Source organism: Canis lupus, chromosome 8 (assembly GCF_011100685.1).
Source record: "Canis lupus familiaris isolate Mischka breed German Shepherd chromosome 8, alternate assembly UU_Cfam_GSD_1.0, whole genome shotgun sequence".
In the NCBI taxonomy this organism is placed as follows: Eukaryota; Metazoa; Chordata; class Mammalia; order Carnivora; family Canidae; genus Canis; species Canis lupus.
Genome location: NC_049229.1, coordinates 70671186 through 70692053, shown reverse-complemented (window position 1 = coordinate 70692053; position 20868 = coordinate 70671186). Strand labels below are relative to the sequence as shown.

Here is a 20868-nt window from a genome sequence, read left to right as displayed (position 1 = left end):
CCTGCTTCTCCCTCTCTCTCTGCCCCTCCCCTGCTCATGCACAGTCTCTCTCTCTCTCTCTCCCTCTTTCTCAAATAAATAAATAAAATATTTTTAAAAATAATGAGTTATATTATTTTTTTTAAAGTAGGTGCCATGCCCAACGTGGAACTTGAACTCAGGATTCTGAAATCAAGAGTTAGGTGCTCCACCAACTGGCCAGGCCTCCTCAAAGGGTGCAGTTTTTTAAAGGGGGGACGGGCAGAGGCTCTACTCCCAGCGTGGAGCAGGAGGTGGGGGGCCCATCCCACCACCCAGAGATCATGACCTGAGCAGAAATCAACTCTGATGCCCAAGGGACTGAGCCACCCCTGCACCGCCCCACACACAAAGTGTGCATTTTTAACAAGGGTGAACTCAACCCCAAATTGTTCCCAGGAGAACCCTGGGAACCCTGGATGTACCTAAGGGCCAAGATGGTATTTTATTCAATGTTCAGCACAGGCCCTGGCCCAGAGCACGGGATTACAGAGTGAATGATGCCTAGAGGAATAGGAAGGAAAGAGAGGGAGGGAGGGAGGACGAGGGAGGGGAGGAGGTAAAGAAGGAGGTAGGGAGGGAGAGGGAAGGAAGGAAGGAAGGAAGGTCCCCACCCCTCTCCACATTTCAGTACCATCCATCCCAGCTCCACCACTCCTCCCTCTTCTACAGCCCAACCTTTCCCAATCTCCCCTCTCTACCCTCCTGGCTCTGTGTGTCTTTCCCACTGAGTCCTGTAACTGCTGGTGTGTGCTTCTTTCTTAGCTCTCCTCCCCAGAGAGCGCAGTGGGGCCATTGGTTGACAGTTATTTTTTTTTTTTAATTTTTATTTATTTATGATAGTCACAGAGAGAGAGAGAGGCAGAGACATAGGCAGAGGGAGAAGCAGGCTCCATGCACCGGGAGCCTGACGTGGGATTCGATCCCGGGTCTCCAGGATCGCGCCCTGGGCCAAAGGCAGGCGCTAAACCACTGCGCCACCCAGGGATCCCGACAAACAGTTATTAAGTGCCTGCTGGGTGAGTCCCACGCCTGCCTTCAGGGCTGTCCTGCCTTCTTATACAGTCTAGGCAGGAAGAGGAGGAGGGAACTGGCATTTACAGTAGAATATAATGAGTGTCTTGATGCTCTCAAGTGAGGGAGGCTGGGGAGCCAGGCTGATGCCTGAGGAGCTTCTGATCATTTTTCTCTCCACAGGGCCACCACCATCATCATCGTGGTCAATACTCATGCAACATTCACTAAGCTTCCTGCAGTGCTCTAACTTAATTCATTAGTGGCCTTACTAAGGACTGGCCAAGAGAGAAGATCAGATTTGTGGAATTTGTTAATTCCTTAGTCCTTTTTTTTTTTTTAAACCTTGAAAGAAAGACTTTCTCATTCTCCCATCCTTAGGTGTCAGAAAGGTCCTCTCTGACCGCTAAGCCAAGAATTGCCCTCCTTGTCTAGAACAGAGTACCCCCATGTCATCATGGTTTTTTTGAGCCTGTCTGGGGAGAGGAGGGAGACTTTTCCTCTATGCTTTTAGGTTCAGTCTTTAGAGAGTCCGTGAGTTAAAGCGACAAAAGACAGATTAACAAGAGAAAAAACAAAATTTAATCATGCATTTTTATTCATGTACCTATGGAGTTCACAGAAAAATGTGACTCTAAGGGGCAGTTAGAACGTGGGGTCTATATACAATCTTAATAGGGGAAGGGCACTTATGGGGAAACAGATACCTTTTAGGAAAGATAAATGGCCCTTTACCAGAGTAGGTGGGAGATGGGACAGTTTTATGACAATGCCTGTGAAGATATGATGGCAACTTCTCTCCAGTGACAAGAGACCATTTTTCCTGATTGCTCTCAGGGAAGGAGATTTATGACAATTGGATTCTTTTGAATAATTTGAGAAGCCTCTACTTTTATTTATTTATTTTTTATTTTTTTATTTTTTTTGAGAAGCCTCTACCTTTAAGCAGATAAGACTTTTCAGGAATTCATATGGCATCTGCTGAAAATAATTTTTATACCAGGCGGGTGTATTCTGGACACCCCCCCCCCCCCACCGCAGGCCTGCTTAGGACACTGTGCAGCTTCTGAGGGCAGCCTTCACAGCTAGCTCCTCCTCTGCTGGGTCTAACAAGGTGCCTGGCATGTATATCCAAGACATGACATCCAAAGTATCGATACTCGCTGTCAGCAGCCCCAGGTTCGCATTCTAAGTGTTCATTAGAACAAGGGTCCCATCCCTGGCATTCAATGAGCACTTTTACTCCACACTGAGCACTTGCCAAGGCCTCGGGTCCTCTGGTCTGTAGCTTTGAGCTATTACCGACTTCCATGAGAGCTTAACACATATTTGAGAAAAGAATGAATGGCTTAGCAGATGTTCTCCCTGTATATTTTTCAAACACGGCTAGAGCTCCTGCTAGACCCTGATATAAAATGGCATTCACTGTAAAATAACTGGTTTTCATGTTAAACTAAACATGCCTAACTGCACCTGGATTCTTGAACCGCGAGTGAGAAATCATCCAGCTGCCTTTTGACTGCAAACTGCAGGACCAAGAAGGAAAAAGATGCGAAGCCTGAGACCTCTCTGAAAAGCAAGAAAGCAGCAAGAGAAGGTTTCCAGATGCTTCCACAACCAGAAGACCTCACTGAAATCATGGCAGTCCTGCTGGTCCTTGTCTCCAGGGAGGGGCAGGATTTGCATCTCTCTCTTACTGTTCTGCTTCCCTCTTGGAGTCACGGAGTCACGAAGGGCGTGCAGCAAGAAGGCGCTCCCTAAGCACGCGCGGAATGAATGAATGAATTCCAGGCCTGGATTTTTCAAGCCTAACCACTGGCACCCAGGGCCCACAGAAATTTTGCATTAGGAAGCAACCCGGGGTGGCATCCGAGAGCATCCTAAAAGAGAAAGAAAGGAAAGGAAGGAAAGGAAGAAAGGAAGAAAAGAAAAAGAAAGAAAGAAAGAAAGAAAGAAAGAAAGAAAGAAAGAAAGAAAGAAGAAAGAAGAAGAGAAAGAAGAAATAAAGAAAAAGAATAAGAAAGAAGACACATACCAGCCCTCCCGCAATCCCTCCTCCTCCTCCCTCTCCCTCCCTCCCTCCTCCCGCCCCCTACTCCCTCCCTCCTTCCCTCTCCCTCCCTTCCCTCCCTCCCGCCTCGCCCTCACCCACCTCCTCCCTCCTTCCCTCCCCCCTCCGCTCCCTCCCGCCCTCCCTCTCCCTCCTTCCTTCCGCTCCCCATCCCCTCCCTCCACTCCCCGCCCCTCCGCCTCCCCCCCGCCCCTCCCCTCCCTTCCCCTCCCACTCCCCGCCCCTCCCTCCCTCCCTCCGCGCCCGCCTCACGCCTTCCCTCCCCCGCACTGCCGCCCTTCCCCGCTCCCTATTCAGTCCCTCCCCACCTCCCTCCCCTCCCTCCCCTCACGCTCACTCCCCTCCCTCCCCCCCTCCCCTCCCCTCCCTTCCCCTCCCCTAACCTCCCCTCCACTCCCTCGCCAGCCCTCCCTCCCCTCCCGATCCACTCACCACCCCTCCCTCTTCGATAAAGACCCTCTGGGCAGCTGCAAGGTGTGCACAGCGAGCGTGCGGGGATTTGGAGGGAGCAACGCGCGCGGGATCCTGACCCTTCTGCCCCCTGGCTGCGCGCGCCAACTTCGGGGCCGAGTCCGGAACGCTTCTGCGGCTCGCAGCCCTCGAAAAGCATATTAAGAAACAAAAATTGACAAGTAAAATAAAAAATTTTAAGTTGTAAAGTGAATTGAAAACGGGAAGCAAAGGGAAAAAAGAAACTGCTCCCGTGGCCCGTACGGGGATCGAACCCGCGACCTTGGCGTTATTAGCACCACGCTCTAACCAACTGAGCTAACCGGCCACCCGGTGGCGGGGGCGCTTCCGCGGACCTTACAAGGCTTCTCCGCCCGCGCGCCCTGCGCCTCCCCGGGCCGTGCAGCTGCCGTCATCCCGCCGCCGTCCCCATTGGCCAGAGGAAAACCCCGAGGCCCTTTAAAGAGAAGGCAGGTGGCTTCTCACTGCGAGTCGGAGGCTTTCACCGGGGAGTGCAAATTATACCCGGGAGGCTGGCTCGGGAGCAGCATTTTCAAACCTTGCGAATGGATGCTATTTTGATTTATCTCTGAGAATCCTTCCAGCTCGGGAACCTCGTGTACCAACGGCCGCTGGGGTCTTCCCTGACAATGTTTTTTCACAGCGCAGGTGTATTTAAAATATATATTTGGCATCCAATTCAACCCCGTTAAAAAGAATGTAGCTTTTTTATCCCTTTTTTTTGTACTTAATACTCTATCCTTATATTCCTATGCAATTGCAAATGTCATTTTGTTTTTTATTTTTATTTTTTTGCAAATGTCATTTTATTTTATTTTATTTTATTTTATTATTTTATTTTTACAAATGTCATTTTAAATGGCTCGTCGGTGTTTCCTCGAGTGGGTAAGCCACAGTCCTCACCCACCCACCCTTTATTAAAAATGTCTGGAAAATGTTTTCATTTTGCCCTCTCTTGTTAACTAGCACTTGAATAAATCATAAAATAGCTGCTGGGTGGGCAACCTACAGTACCCAATTCAAAGGGATAATGTTTGTTTGGAAAAAAAAAAAAAAGAGTAAAAAATATGCTGGGAAGACAAAACTTGATTCCTCCATCTGCAGGTCCCAAGGCCTTTCCGACTCTGAGGCTCTGATATCCTGTGCTGCGGTGGCAAATGCTCCAGGGGTAGGAGAAGGGAGCCCCAGCTTTTCACACTGTCCATCCCTCTGGTCTGACTCCTCAAAACAAAACGGTGGGTGTAGATCAGGGTCTCTGGTTGCAAACAGCAGAAGCCCCGTCTAGCTGATCTTAACAGATTACTGAAGGGAGGTTAGGAAGCTCACCCCACCACCAGGAAGGCTGTTGAATCAGGGTTAGTCAACACATACTCATTAAGTCTGACAGTGTCCTAACCCCAGGGAATCAGCTGTGAATAAAACAGACCTGACCCTGTCCTCATGGAGCCCAGAGTTTAGCAAACACAGGTGTTAGTGAGTGTGAGTGGAGGCATGTTGGTAAACGGTACTGGGGGTGAAGGGTCGGGCAGGTTTTTGAAGACTGAGACACTTGGCCGTGTTTTGAAGGACAAGAATGCATAAGTGTAGGCCAAAACAGGTAGAGCCCTCTGGGCAAAGGGAACTGCCTGTGACGGCTGACATCCTGTCCATTTTGCTTTTGGTTAAATGTCCAGAGCCTGGTGCACTATATGGAATAGAAAGCATTTAATAAACAGGAGTTAGGGGTGCCTGGCTGGCTCAGTCAGTAAAGCAAATTACTCTTAGATCTTGAGGTCAAGAGTTTGAGCCCCATGTTGAGGGGTGGGGTAGGTTGTACTTAAAATAATAAAAGGGAATCATATGGACAAATGAACTAATTGCAAAATCACATTTTAAAACCAGTCAGATCAAATAATTTCTCTGTTCAAACCCTCGCTCCCTTCTCCGGTCCAGCCCTGATGTTTGCCAGATGTAGCAAATAACTTTGTATATGTCCCGTGCGGTATTTGGAACAAAACCAGTATTAGTTTACCTGAAGTTCACCTTTAACTGGGCTTCCTGTACCTACCTGGCAACCCGACACCCAAAGCGACACCCATTTGAAAGACACGCACCCCAACCTGCTCCTTTCCCCCTGCCTCCCTCCTGGACCTTGCTCATCACCCCATGCTCCTGCCTTGGGGCTCCTGCACTTTTTCTGCTCCCTCTTCCTGGACCTGCTTCCCCCCGGCACTGCCAAGGCGCCCTCCCTCAGGTCCTTATGTCTTTGCCTAAATGTCACATGTTCAGGGAGGCTTCCCTGACCACCCCCCGCACGCAGAATCCTTGCTTTTCCTGCTGTCTGGTCCAGAGCTTGCTTATTTCGTCACTGCAGGAGGGCAGCAACCTGTATTTTGCATCCGCAGCACCTGCAAGTGACTGGCACATAGGAGATGTGAGCCAGGTTCGTCGAGCCTCAGTGGACAGATCAGCCCTCAGAGGTCTGGCCCTGGCACAAACAGGCCGACTCGCAGGCTGGCTTCCTGAGAGGGCGGCCGGGATCACCTGGCAGGTGGGCAGGTGGGCCCAGGCCGCCCAGAGGCCCGCCCGCGGAGGGCGGACGCAGTGCCCCGGCGCAGACGCTAGGGGGCAGCCGAGCCCCACGCTGCGCACCTGGCGCCGGGGCTCCTGCAGCTGCTCCCGCCAGTTCTCGCCCCATCTCACGGTGTCCTCATTTTCATTCTCCGAGTTAGGAAAACCCAAACCCGTACATGATCCGCACCAAATGGTGCAGAGTTATTATTCAGGGTTTTACATGTCTGGGGAGAGGGGTCCTTTTGTGCAGGCAGCTACCTTGCATTTTCAATGGACCCTTTGCCTTAACCTACTTGCAAAATCTGTCATTCTGTTTAAACATTGGGAGCTTCAGTATGATAATAAAGGTATGCTGTATGCGTTCCCCAGGGCTGCCTTCAACCACAAACTGGGGGACCTCAGAGAAATGTATTCTCTCAGTTTTGGAAGCCAGAAGTCCAAGACCAAGGTGTCCTCAGGGTGGGCTCGCTCTGAGGGCTCCCTGCCAGCTTCTGGTGGTCTGCCCACAGTCTTTGGTGTTCCTGTGCTCCTGGAAGCCGCTCTTGTGGCCTCCGTCGTGTTCATGGATGCCAAGTTCTCAGAACAGTGCCTGGCACAAAATAGGTGTTCGATACATATTTGTTGAGTTGGTGTTAAATTCAGCGTGTGTTAAATTCAATTCAGGAAAATGTTCTTCCACTCTGGCAACATTTCCGAGGAAGAATGTTTCCGAGGGAGATTTGATATTCTCCTCTTTTTCTGGAACACCATTCTTCAGAGGCCAAAACTTTGGGGTTGAATCTCTGATTTTTGTTCTCTCTTCTTTGGTCCAGGCCTATGCCTATTGTCTATTTCCGGAACAATTTCCTTGAACTATCTTCCAACCTTCTCTTTATATTTTGTGTTTTGACTTGGAACCCTGAGGCACACAGACAAGGAGAGAGCAAAACACTTTGAATGTTGAAACTGAATTCTTGCCAATTGATTTGCAGGGGGAAAAAAAAGGAAAGAAATGGGAGGGGGTGGAGCAGAAATGAAATGCTTCATTGTACAGTATGTGCTATGTCAAAGCTGTTAGACAACATGAAAGAAAAATAGACAAATAGAAGGATTTTTCAGATGTTGCTTCTGATTTGCTACAACAAATCGGTGGGTTCTAGAGACTTTTAAAAAGTGTCCTTCCGACGTTGCATAGGTGGCTCAGGTCGTTAAGTGTTGGACTCTTGATTTTTGGTTTAGATCACGATTTCAAGGTCATGAGATTGAGCCCCGTGTGGAGCCCTGTGACAGATTCAGCAGTCAACGAAGAGTTGGCTGGTTATTCTCTCTCTCCCTCTGCTCCTCCTTGCATTTATGCTGCCTATCTCTCCCTAAAGTAAAATCTTTTTCTTTAGATTTTATTTATTTATTCATGAGAGACACGCAGAGAGAGGCAGAGACATAGGCAGAGGGAGAAGTAGGCTTCCTGTGGGGGGCCTGATGTGGGACTTGATCCCAGGACTTAGTCTGAGGGCCCTGCCTCCTGAGTCGAAGGCAGATGCTCAACCACTGAGCCACCCAGGAGCCCCTAAGTAAAATCTTTATTAAAAAAATTTTTTGGGGATCCCTGGGTGGCGCAGCGGTTTGTCGCCTGCCTCTGGCCCAGGGCGCAATCCTGGAGACCCGGGATCGAATCCCACGTCGGGCTCCCGGTGCATGGAGCCTGCTTCTCCCTCTGCCTGTGTCTCTGCCTCTCTCTCTCTCTCTCTCTGTGTGTGACTATCATAAATAAATAAAAATTAAAAAAAAAAATTTTGTCCTTCCTGGGGCACCTGGCTGATTCAGTGGGTGAAGCATGAGACTCTTGATCTCAGGATTGTGAGTTTGAAATGCATTTTGAATGTGGGATTACTCAAAAATACACTCATTTTTTAAAACTTATTTATTTATTTATTTATTTGACAGAGAGAATGAGCAGGGGAAGTGGCAAGCAGAGGGAGAGGGAGAAGCAGGGTCCCTGCTGAGCAGGGAGCCTGATGTGGGGCTTGATTCCATGACCCCAGGATCATGACCCAAGCCGTAGGCAGACACTTAACTGAGCCACCCAGGTGCCCTCAAAAATAGAATCTTAAAACAAATTAATTTTAAAAAGTATCTCCCTTAAAGCATGTACATTGATTGCAAAGCTTTTACAAAGGTCTCTTTTAGATGTAAGAGAGCCTCAGAAGCACAGGGAGTTGGATGTTGCAGACTTGGGTCTGAGCCCAGGATGGTCACTAGCGAGACCCTCTCTGGGTCTCCAACAACAGGCCACATGGCTTCTACAACCTGTCAGTTGGCCTGTTTAATTCTTCCCTATCAAGGGTTAAAGTTTGTCCTGGATGCTCAATAGTCATTGAAAATCAGGCCTGCCCTTCTCAGGAAGGAGTAACAGCAGGTGACAGTTGATGAGGCCTCTTGATTTGTCAACAACATTTATTGAGCATCTGGACAAAAATCAAGCAGTTTTGTTTAGTGCGTCACAGACATCTAATTTAATCCGCACTACCACTGTTTGGAGTGGATATTTTTATCCCCATTTTACAGAAGTGAGGAGATTGGTCCTGTGATTTGGCTGGGGTCACCTGGTGTGATTCTATCACTTTAACAGCTGAATTTTAATTCTTTCTATCCTCCTCTTAAGAAATGTTTCCTTAAACTTTATATCTGTTGTTATGAATGCCTTTTTCTGAGAGATGTGCTCTCTTAGTCTGAAATTTACCTATTTTTGCATCCACGTTACACATTACACTGTGATCTCATTTATAGTGCTTGGTTAGCTACTTTTATTTATTCATGTTAATTTAAATGGCTAATGCTTTTCTTGGTCCTCTTTATCTCACAGCTTTGCTAGCTTAGTTTCCTCTGAGATATGTTTATTCTAAAATGAATTTGTTAAAAAAATAATAAAAATAAAATGAATTTGTTTTCTATTACTTTTAGGTTGATTTGGATGTGCGTGCCCACCTTACCAGTGTTACCACATTTGAAATTTCTGTCATCTCTAATTTTTCTTTCTAACTTCTGCCTATTTCCTGGTTGGAACACTTATTAAGATGCTCAACAGAAGTAAACATATCTGCTAAGCATGCCTTGTGGCTAAATCTCTTGACATTGGAAAATAGGGAAAAGTTATGCTAGGATTCAGGAGGAACTGAGGAACAGTTTTAGAATGAACCAAAAAGCTCAAGTGGCTGTAGTTAGGTAGGTATTCAAGCAATTTCAAGAGTGGAGCTCTCACGTGTTGGATGGTTCCATTTCACAAGCATTTTTTTTAAAGATTTATTTATTTATCTTAGAGAGAGAGAGCGGGGGGGGGGGGGGGGGGAGGGCATACTCCGAGCTAAGCACAGAGCCTGACATGGGGCTCAGTCTCATGACCCTGAGATCATGACCTGAGCTGAAACCAAGAGTCGGTCACTTAACTCACCCAGGTGCCCCTCACAAACGTCTCTGGAGCACGGCCTCTAGCCTGGCTGCTGTCTGTGTGGTCACTGTGTGCTGGACAGGCAAAGGGCTCACAGCTTATTGTTTCTTGTCTGTCAATTCTTCTTCTTGTCTTTTAGGGCATGAGTGGTCCAGGGGAGCAGGTGACCAGACCAAACAGCCACAACCCGAGAAAGCTGACGTGCCTGTGTGATGTTTGAGAGTGTCTCTGTAGGGAGACACAGTTCCATAAATTGCTTTTTCTTCCTGGAGTAGCATTTCCTAGTCTGTTTAGAATTAAATAAAGAATGAGAAATTATCTAGGCCAGTGGTTCTCAAAAATATGGTCACTGGTGCAGCAGCAGGATCACGTTGGATTCTGTTAGAGGTGCAAATTATCAAGCCCCATCCCAGAATTACAGACACAGCTACTTTCGGGTGGGGCATGGCAATTGAGGTTCAACAGATCACAATCACCTGCAGGCAGGTGATTCTGTGCTGCTAAAGCTTCAGAACCAAGGCTCTAGGCCAAATCTTTCAATTCCCCTTTTTGTAAACTTCCTGCTGAGGTCCCCCATTTGTATCCTTTGATCTTCCATTCTGGAAGCTCTTTTCCTCTCTCTCCCAGGGCCTTGGGGTACCAGATGCACACTGCATGCCAGGAGGATGGGCTGGACCACCTGGTGAGGGCTGAAGTCCAGCAGTCCCTGCTTGCCTACATAAAGCCCAGAGGCTGCGTGTACCCACGGTGGGCAACGCACTCCTCTGCAGAATTGCGATCAACCTGGTCTTTACAGTTTCACTCCTGAAGCCCACAGTGAACTTGACCATAGTAAAAATGAGCAGAAAATCCCTCAGCCCATGAAAGTCCGAAACAATGGGGGTGGAGCTCACCTGCCAAATGCAGATACTCAATGACTATCCAGGAACGCCCTCTGCCTGCAGGGGAGATAAAAGACAGTTTGGCAGCCCAAGGAGCTTAGAACCTAAGGGGGTAGAAGAAACACATGAAAGAGACAGCAAGAGAAAGATAAATGTGACAAAGTCCCCAAATAAGGGGAAAGACCACAAGGAGAGAAGAAGGGAGAGATCAAATCTCAGGAGTCTGTAGAGATTAGATATGGCTCTTCAGAGACAACAAAGATAGCACCATCAACAATAATAATACCAGCAATGTGGGGCTTTTTCAATTTATTTTAAGATAAAATTCGCATATTATTCTTAACCATTTAATATGTACCATTCGGTAATTATTGGTAGACTTACAAAGTTGTGCAACCACCGCTGTAACCTAATTCCAGAACATTGTCATCACCATAAAAAGAAACCCTGTCCTCAGGATTTCTCACTCCTCCTTCTCCCCACCCCCACTCCATCAGCTCCTCGCAACCACTAATCCACTTTGTGTCTTTATGGATTTGCCCATTCTGGACATTTCGAATAAATGGAATCATACTGTACACATGTGGCTTTTAGTGTCTGGCTTCTTTCACTTAACACCATGTTTCTGAGACTGCTTAATGGGTACAGGGCTCCCTTCTGGAGTAACAGAACTATTTTGGAACAAAATAGAGATCATGGTTGCACAATACTGTGAATGCACTAAATGTCACTTTTTTTTAATGTCACTCTTTAAAAGGGTTGATTTTATGTTAAATGATCTTGACTCAATTTTTAAAAAAGAAGTAAAAAATTTCAAAGTAGAAACTCTGGACTTGAAAGCTCCAGTTTAAGAATTTCTCCTCTGGGTACACATGAATATACAGGAAATAATGTATGTACAGGGTTGATCACTGCAGCAATGTTTGAAAGATCAGACTATTAGAAACAACCAGTTGTCTATCAGTAGGGGACCAATTAAATAGGGGATGGTGCAACCAGGAAACAGAATAGCCACCAAATATGTACTATAATGTAATATAACATAATACATCATATTATATCTTTTAAAAATATTTACCCTTCATTCATTTATTTCCTTTTAAGATATTATTTATTTATTCATGAGAGACACAGAGAGAGAGAGAGAGAGGCAGAGACACAGGCAGGCTCCATGCAGGAGCCTGATGTGGGACTCGATCCCCGGACTCCAGGATCACACCCTGGGCCGAAGGCAGGGGCTAAACCGCTGAGCCACCCCAGGATCCCCATCATCATATTATATCTTATATATGATTATATATTAAATATAGCAGTGAAAACATTAAAATATCCATTTTATACAATAATTTAATACATTTATTTAAATTATAATTTACAGTAACTAAAACTAATACATGTTAAATATATTAAAAACATTATTTGAGGAAGAAAAAATAACTTTCTAAACCAAAATGACTTTGGGCAGAAAGACGTAAGAGGAAGATGGGATGGGCACACGGTTGGGCCTAAAGATTTCAGGTGGAGGGAGACTGTATATGGGGTAAGAAATGGGGATTTATCCTGTAAATGACAGGCAGTCATGGAGACTTGGTCACCCTGGGGCTGGAAGGAGGAGGCTGGGAGCAGCAAGAAGCAGGGTAGGTAGAAAAAGGAGGAGTGTGCAGGAAGCTGAGGTGTCTTGAGGAGACAGGGAGGAAGGAAGTGTTGAGGGTAACTCTACCCTCTGCACCTGGGCAGGCGTTTTTGTTTCCTGCCAAGATGAGATCCAGAGGGTAGGGGACATGTGAGAGAGGCTGACAGCATTGGGAGCGTTCAGGTCTCATTTCCAGGGGCTCCGAGAGGAGAAAGCTTCCAGTTTTCCAGAGGAGAAGAACATGTCCTCAAGGAAGGACAAGAGAGAATGATTGAGAAGCATAAAGAAATTAAAAATTGCACGTTGTTGTTTTTATCTTTTCCTGAATCTTATTAGATATCCTGTGTCCATGCAAGTGTGGGGGGAAGGGAATGCTTATATGGATCTCTCTGTGTGTCAGCACAGAGTTTTTGGAAAATGATTTCACATAGGTCCACATTTAAATTGTAGATGTCTTCTATCAGTTCTATCAGAAACACTTTGTACTCAAAGATATGCACAAGGATATTTTCTGAAGTATTGTTGGTAATAGTAAAAACAGGAAACATTAATAGGGAAATGGTTAAAAAAAAAAAGAGTATATCCAAACTGCAGAATATTGTGCAGCAGTTAGAAAACTTAGGGTAGCGCTCCATGTGCTAATATTAAAAGATGACTACGACTTGTTAGGTGAAAAAAAAGCAAATAATAGAATACCTATGATTTTCAATTATAGGGAAAGTCTGCAAATTCATGCACAGAAATTCTGAAAAGATGCCACTCAACTGTGGCCAGTGGTTAATTCTGGGGAGGATGGGGATTGAGAAGAATGGAAGTGCTTCAAAGGAATTATTTAAAATTTTACTTGATTAATGTACTTTGTTTTGTTTTTGTTTTTTTTTTACAATGGATCTATTTTGCTTCTTGAATTTCAAAAATTACTTGGAAAACATAGGGAGAGTTGACCTTACGGAGTAGTTGTGGGAATGAAAAAAGCAAATGCATGACAGTGAGCTTCATAGAACGCTACACCGATAGAGAGTTGTTGCTTGTAGTGCATAGTGGGCTCCTTGAAGGCTGGCACTCTTGGCTTATCACTCCACCTGTACAGATTCACATACTCGTTCCTTCAATTTCTCACTGGAGTAGACGTTTCAAGAAGTCAGGGCCTTGTCCGCACTACTCACCCTTATTTTCCCCAAACCCGCGACAGTGCCTGAGGTCAATACATGTTTGTTAAATTAAAAGCAAAACCTGGGACGCCCGGGTGGCTCAGCGGATGAGCACCTGCCCCTGGCTCAGGGCGTGATCCGCGGTCTCAGGACCGAGTCCCACATCAGGCTCCCTGCTTGGAGCCTGCTTCTCCCTCTGCCTACGTCTCTGCCTCTCTCTCTCTGTGTCTTTCATGAATAAATAAATAAAATCTTAAAAAAAAAAAAAAAGACAAATTACAAAATCAACCTCTGGATACCAGACTAGTTAGAAGCCACTGCAGGATGAGACTGCAAAGAACAGGTACCCGGTGACAGTCATTTAGTGCGTCCCCAGCGCAGCTAAAGCCGGACTATCGTTCTAGCATTAGGTCTCAAGTGGCCAAATTCTCAGGCAGGATGGGAATAGCGATCCCAGAGGTCGCCGCCTACACTTTTCGAAGGCCGGGAATCGCTCGCTCGCGTAGAGCGGCTGGGGAGGTTGCTTAGCAACCGGGCTACGGAGGCGGGCCGCACTGCGCACGCGTACACGTAGGCCCGGCGGATGCGGACGTGGCGTGCTGCGCACGCGCGGGCGGCCGCTCCGGGGCGCGACGGTTGCTAGGGCGACAGGGATACAACATGGCGGCCGGATCCTAACGCTTCCTGTCCGGGGTTAGGGACCCTGCCTTAGAGGAGTGGAAGTCAGGGTCAGGGGGTCGTCCTTTCTGCCCCTTTCTTCTCGGTCCAGTTTCGGCGAGGGCTTGTCGTCGGCTTCCGCCTCCAGGATGAAGAGTGAGCGAGGCCGGGAGGGGCTGGAGGGGCCGAGGCGGCCGCTGGGCGATTCCGGGGCCGCGGCGGGTAGGGACCCCGCGCCTCCCTGGGTGGTCGGAGCCGCTGGCGGCCCCCGGGCTCGGGGCGGGCGGGGCGGGGGCGGCGGGGGCTCAGCGACTCTCCAGGCCCCGCCCCCCCATATTTCAGGGCGAGGTTTTGTTAGGAGTCTGGGGGGTCTTGTTTTAAAATGCTGGTTTTTGAGGCTCAGATTCTTGAACATTGGGCAGGTTGCTGTGTGCCTTCCTGCCTTTTCGTGACATCGGTTTAGGGAACAATTGGGAGGAGAGCTGGGCTATTTTTTTGTTTGTTTTTAATTTTTAATTAATTAATTAATTTTATTTATTTTTATTTTTTATTTTTGGATCAAGCAGTAGTGTTTTTAGGGCTTTTTAATAGGGATTTTGAGACAACCTTTTGGTGAAATGAGTGTTAATTGTGAAGTTGGGAAAGGAGATGGTCGTCCTGGAAAATGTGACGGGTAAAAAAATTTACCTGTGCTTGGGTTTGTGGATTATGGGCCCTTCAAATGCAACCAACTAGAGTGGGCTTTTTTTTTTCCCCTCCCCCTGTGAAAAGATTAATTTCGATTAGATACAGTTACAGGGTACAATTTGCATTGTACCCTAAACGTTAATTGGTAATTGATTATGGCATGTTGTGGAAGAAAGATATGTTAAAAAAAAAGAATTAATTCATCTCATTTGCCCTTTGCAAGACATTCTTATTTTATTTTTTTCTTTAAAGATTGTATTTATTTATTCATGAGAGACACCCACACACACAGAGGCAGAGACACAGGCAGAGGGAGAAGCAGGCTCCATGCAGGGAGCCCAGCCCGATGCCCACTCGATCCTGGGTCTCCGGGATCACACCCTGGGCTGAAGGCAGACGCTCAACCACTGAGCCACCGAGGCACCCCAAAATACAATATTTTAAAAATAAATAAAAATAAAAGGGGGGGATAGATGTACATTTATATATTTTTTCATATATAGAGATAGATACACATTTATAAATACAGATATATAGAGACATAAAAGAAACTAAAAGAGCAGTTGCCTCTAGGAAAGGAGCAGGGTCTAAGAGGCAAAGGTGAATAAAGGGAATGACCAAATGATCAGACCTAACTTCAACAAAACTGAGACACCCTGACATCAGGCTCTCTAGATGGGACACACTGACAGGCACATAACATCACCTCCGACGTATTTCTTGATGAAAAGATTTAATCTAAAACTAATCATGAGAAAACGATCAGACAAATCCAAATTGAAGGACATTCTGCAAAACATAAGGCCTGAATTCTTTAAAAAGTCAAAGGCACAGAAGGCAGGAAACTGCCAAATTAAAGGAGGCCAAAGAGATATGACAACAAAATGCCCTTTGTGGTTTTTGATAGGATCCTGGAAAAATAAAAACACCTATAATGGATGTTACTGGGGTAACTGGAAAAATCTGAAATATAGGCTGCATTCTGAATAACAGCACTATGCCAACACATTACCTGTATTGTGATGATGTAGGAGAGCGTCCTTTTTTGTAGCAGATACTTGCTGAATTATTAGTGGTGTAAGATACTGATGTCTACCACCAACTCTCAAAAGATTCAGTGAAAATACTGTACGTAATTTAGAGAGCGCAAGTGAGCAAGCACACAAAAGGCAAAATGGTGCCTCTAAGTGGAAGGTTTATAAATATTCAATGAATTCTTGCAACTTTCATGTAGATTCAAAAAATTTCAAAATACAGTGTTGAAAAAAGGAACACAGTGAAAAAAATGTGTACATAAGTTCACACTATAAAAGCATAAAGCCTTTTGTAGGCCTTGTATTCTAATTACAGCTTTGGGTGCATTAATGGAAAAGATAATCATGTAAACAATATCTACCAAAAGAAAATAAGAATGTCAGGGGCGCCTGGGTGGCTCAGTGGTTGAGCATCTGCCTTTGGCTCAGGTCGGGAATGCTGGGTTATCATGTTGGGCTTTATCTTCTACGTGTATTTTCTACGTGTATTTTCTATTTTGTTTTCTAGACAATGCCTAAGTGTTTAGGAATGTATTGATCATTGATCGCCTTCTCCTTTTTGTTTTGCATTGTTGGCGGTGTAGGGAGGAGGGAGAAACACAGTGAGTGACATTGTTAGGAGCATGGGCTTTAGAACCAGGCAGACATGGCAGTCTCTCCTGCAGGTTACTGACCTTTCTTAAACGGATTTTCTTCATTGTTCTAACAAATCACCACAATTTAGTGGCTTAAAATAACAACATCTTCATCTCTCTCTCATAGTCCAGTGTGTGGTCTGGACTCAATTAGGTGGGTCCTACTTGGAGTCTCTCATATACTCGTAGTCCTCTCAAAAGTTTCTCACTCACATGCCTGGCAAGTGATGCTGGCTGTCCCCTGGGACCGGAGCTTGGGCTGTCAGCCAGAACACTACATCTCCACATGGCTTGACCTTCCTCACAGGGTGGCATTTGGGTTCTGAGGATCAGCATTCCAGGGGTGTGAGGTAGAAGCAGCATCACCTTCTCTGATCTAGCATCTGAAATGTCATAGTGTCTCTTCCACCTTCCCCAGATTTGAGGGTAGAGAACGTAGATCCCACCTCTTGATGGAGTGGCAAAGACACACGCTAAGATGACTGTGTGGGATGGGATATCTAGAAGCTGCTGTCTTTAGAAAATAAAATCTTCCACACTCAGTTTTAAAGAGGCATAAGAGGGTTCCTGGGTGGCTCAGTTGGTTAAGCATCCAAGTCTTGATTTTGGCTCAAGTCATGATCTCAGAATTGTGAGATCCAGCCCGACACCAGACTCTGAGCTGTGCATTGTGGAGGCTGCTCAAGATTCTCTCTCTCCCTCTGCCCCTACCTCTCAAAAAATAAACAGGCATAATAATACCTATTTTATAGGATTGTTTCAAATATTAAATGAGATCAACTATGTAAAGCTCATAGCATAGCATCTGGTAAGTGGTAAATTATAAATGAATTATTATTCGCTATCCCAGTGGATAGAAGGCAGGGGTGGAAAAGGGGAAAGAATGACTGTCAGATCCTTGTTTTGAAAAAATTTACCCTTATCTAACCTAGTGGGAGTGCCAGCATTTTACTTTATGAACTTTTTAATGGATTATTCAAAATATACCTATGAAAAGAGAAAAAATCCTGCACGTTCTGAAGGCATCACAGTTTCCTATTATATCACAGGGAATTTTTATTTTATTTTTTATTTTTTTGGGGGGAATTTTTAAAATTATCTGTTGTCATTGCAGAAATTTAAGCTTTGTGTCTCTCCTAAATGTATTTTTATAGAATCAAAATTGCAAGGTACCTCAGATCATCTTAATTCTCTCTCCCTAGTGCTCATCTCATCTTCTGCTTTTATAAATAGATGCATCAACTAGCAACTTTTTCTCTTTAAAACAAAGTCAGTAAAAGTAATACTGCTTTGTAATAAATTGAAACAGTGAAAGGTTTTAAGTTATTTTCAGGACTCTCCCCTACTCAACAGTCAATCCTGGTTAACATTTTCTTGGATGTGGGGCATTTGGGGGGCTCAGTCAGTTAAGCATCTGACTCCTTTTCGGCTAGGGTCATGACCTCAGGGTCATGGGATTGAGCCCCATATCAGGCTCTGTGTCCAGTGGGGAGTCTGCTGGAGATTCTCTCTCTCTCCTTCTGCCTCCCCGCCCTCCCCCCCACCTGCTTGCACACTCTTACTCTCTCTCGAATAAAATCTTAAAAAAAGAAGATATATTTTCTTAGATGCACTCCCATGAATTTTCTGTGCACATTCTGTGTGTACATGTGTGTATGTACATGTATGTAGGTGTGTGTATATATATGTATATATATACATGAATATGTATTTGTCCCTTAGACAGATACCCAAAACTAAATGGAATTCTATTAAATATGTCGTACTGTAACTTGCTAGGATGATTCTTCAATGAATATGTTTAACACATTTCTTAAGTAATTCTTCACATTTATCAGTGGCTTATATTCCTAGCAGTGGACTTCATTAAAGGGTATAAGTTAAATGAAAAAATTTTATGAGTTTATGAATAATTTTATGTCCTTTTGTTTTGTCATGATGTTTGGTAATTCAAGTCACAAATTTCTTCACTTGGTATCAAGTAATTAATTGGGTACAGCCCTCTTCATTGAAGGTTCCTGACCTTATTTTAGTAATTTGGTTTGAATTACTTCATCTCTTAAAGAGAGTGGAAATTAGAAGCTGAATCCTCTTCCTTCCAACTCTAGTTGAGAATTGTATTCCGTAATTAACCTCTGCCAATTCTTTTCATCCCTCCACTGGTGAAGCCCCCATAGCTGTTGCCTATCACCTGCCTTGATTAAGATTTAGAAGCATTACTTAAACACATATATTTGGATTTGAGCATTACAAGTGTCCCTTTTCACAAAAAGTGAATTTGACCTCCATTTTCATGCATTAAGTAAGGTTTAAATTCCACTTACACAAGACTTGATTTAATAAAAATGAATAGAATCTTAATGCAGACAGTCTCATTTACCTTCGTCTTTCTATCCTTTCATACAGCTATCTTATTAAACTCTTCTCTGTCCTTGAGTCTGGGTGGTTTGGGGGGTGGGTTTGGTGATTGTTTATTTTGAATATATTCCCTGTAATGTGGGGTAGGATTTTTTTTTTTACTAGTACAGCTCTGTACCCTTCATAGCTTTGTGTTATGCTTTGTGTACTTGTTAGTGTTCTTCATGCAACTTGAAAGGCTTGTGGAAACCTACCAGATTCTGTTGGAGAGAATGGGAAAAACCTTTTCCTAGGTGTTTTGTCCTAAGGGTGTTTCTCTTTCTCTCCCTTGCCTTTCATTCTTGTTTTATACTTGAAAGAGTCATAGGGTAAATAAGAGACCCTTTATCCACCGTGGCCATTTCCAGAGCCACGGGTTCCATTTGTCACATGCTCTTTGTGTTGTCTGGAGCCACCCAGGGATGTTGGCTCACAGTCAGTGTTTGTACTTTTTTTTTTTTTTTTAAGATTTTAATTTATTTATTCATTAGCAACACAGAGAGAGAGAGGCAGAGACACAGGCAGAGGGAGAAGCAGGCTCCCTGCAGGGAGCCCAGTGCGGACTTGATCCCGGGTTCCCAGGATCATACCCTGGGCTGCAGGCGGCGCTAAACCGCTGCGCCACCGGGGCTGCCCTGTACTTTTTTTTTTTTTTTAAGATGTTATTTGTTTGTTCATGAGAGATGCAGAGAGAGAAAGAGAGAGAGAGAGAGAGAGAGGCAGAGACATAGGCAGACTCTTCTGGGAGCCCAGTGCAGGACTTGATCCCAGGACTCTAGGATCGCAGCCTGAGTGAAAGGCAGGCGCTCAACCACTGAGCCACCCAGGGATCCCTGGAGTTTGTGCTTAAACTACTTTAAAGTGTACAGTTGACTGGTTTTGTTTTGTTTTGTTTTTGTTTTTAAAGTAAGTCTATTTATTTATTTATTTATTTATTTGTTTTTATTTATTTTTAGTAAGTCTGTTTAACTTGTCTGTGGTGAAATACAAATTGAGATTTGTTGTGTAAAATTTCCCTTCTTCCCTTCTCAAATTGAATTCCTCAGTCCACAGCCCAACTTTCGGTAACTGACTTTCATCCTTCCCATGAACTTTGTCTCCCTTTAAACTGCTATTATAGTATCAAGACAGTTCATTTTGAGGCCATTTTGAGCCATTTCTGTTGGTTACCCAATAAGTTTACTGATTTCTTAAAGTCCTTGAGAATGCTTATACCCAGACACACTTAAAGTAATATACATTTATTGTGAACACTGAAAAATATAGACAAGAATAATGAAGAGAATTCAAATCATCACTGATCCCATCCAGACATAGATACTTTAAAATATTTTGGATATTTTGGAGCTTTGGGGTGGTTAAGTGTCCACCTCTTAATATCTGATCAGGTTGTGATTCTGTTGGTGATGAGATCGAGCCCTGCGTCAGGCTCCATTTTAGGAGACTGCTTGAGATTCTCTCTCTCCCTCTGCCCCTCACCCCCCTGCCCAGTGTACTTATTCTCTCTCTCTTAATAAATATTTTTTTAAAAGATTTTGTTTATTCATGAGAGACACAGAAAGAGGCAGAGACATAGGCAGAGGGAGAAGCAGGCTCCATAGAGTCAACCTGACGTGGGACTCGATCCTGGAACCCCAAGATCACACCCCGAGCCGAAGGCAGACGCCCAACCACTGAGCCACCCAGGTGTCCCTTAATAAATCTTTAAAAAATATTTTATGGGAGTGCCTGGGTAGAAACTGAAACTCTTGGTTTCAGCTCAGGTCACGATCTCAGGGTCTTGGGATTGAAATCCATGTCCAGCTTTGTACTCAGTGCAGTCTGCTTAAGTTCTGCTTCCCTCTCCCTCTGTACCTACCACTCGTGCTCTCTCTCACTCTTTTGTCTCTAAAATAATAAGTAAATCTTTAAAAACAATTTTTTACGTATTTATATCCATTCTTGATGTATATGTATTTGTATGATTGTTACCATCTTTTTTCACTTAATATTAAATTATGGCTGAATATTTTCTTATATCATTAAATAGTATTTGAAAAAATTGTTTTTAATGGCTACATAATATTTCAGCATGTTGCTGAAATTATTATTAGATCATTCCTTGATATTAGATACTTAAGTTTTTAGCGTTCTTGCTGTCGTGGTACTGTGATGAACATCACTGTCTATAAATTTTGTTTGTGTCTCTGTTGGTATCGTTGGGATAGAAACCTGGATGTGTAATTGCTGAGCTGAAGGATAT

The 20868-nt window shown here is 44.6% G+C and overlaps 1 protein-coding gene, 1 long non-coding RNA gene and 1 other non-coding gene across 5 annotated transcripts in view; 1 reads left to right on the top strand and 2 right to left on the bottom strand.

The window, feature by feature from the left end:
• Window positions 1–3807: 3807 nt before the first annotated feature.
• TRNAI-AAU lies at window positions 3808–3881 on the bottom strand. The gene has a single exon. It is a non-coding gene; the product is annotated as a tRNA-Ile (tRNA).
• Window positions 3882–6289: 2408 nt separating this feature from the next.
• LOC119876471 lies at window positions 6290–11545 on the bottom strand. Its single transcript, XR_005362977.1, has 3 exons — window positions 10445–11545; window positions 9555–9779; window positions 6290–7025 (listed from the first exon to the last, which is right to left on the bottom strand). It is a non-coding gene; the product is annotated as an uncharacterized LOC119876471 (long non-coding RNA).
• A 2287-nt stretch (window positions 11546–13832) lies between these two features.
• MOK (MOK protein kinase) overlaps window positions 13833–20868 on the top strand; it is a 58489-nt gene continuing 51453 nt past the window's right edge. For 2 of the 3 annotated variants that reach the window (XR_005363805.1, XM_038545779.1), the window contains exon 1: window positions 13833–14095. Coding sequence is in view for 2 of the 3 variants with exons in the window: in XM_038545779.1 (XP_038401707.1) it covers window positions 14023–14095 (73 nt within the window). In the remaining variant the exon portion in view is untranslated. The remainder of the gene's footprint in view (window positions 14096–20868) is intronic. The other variant, XM_038545780.1, reaches the window with a different exon arrangement.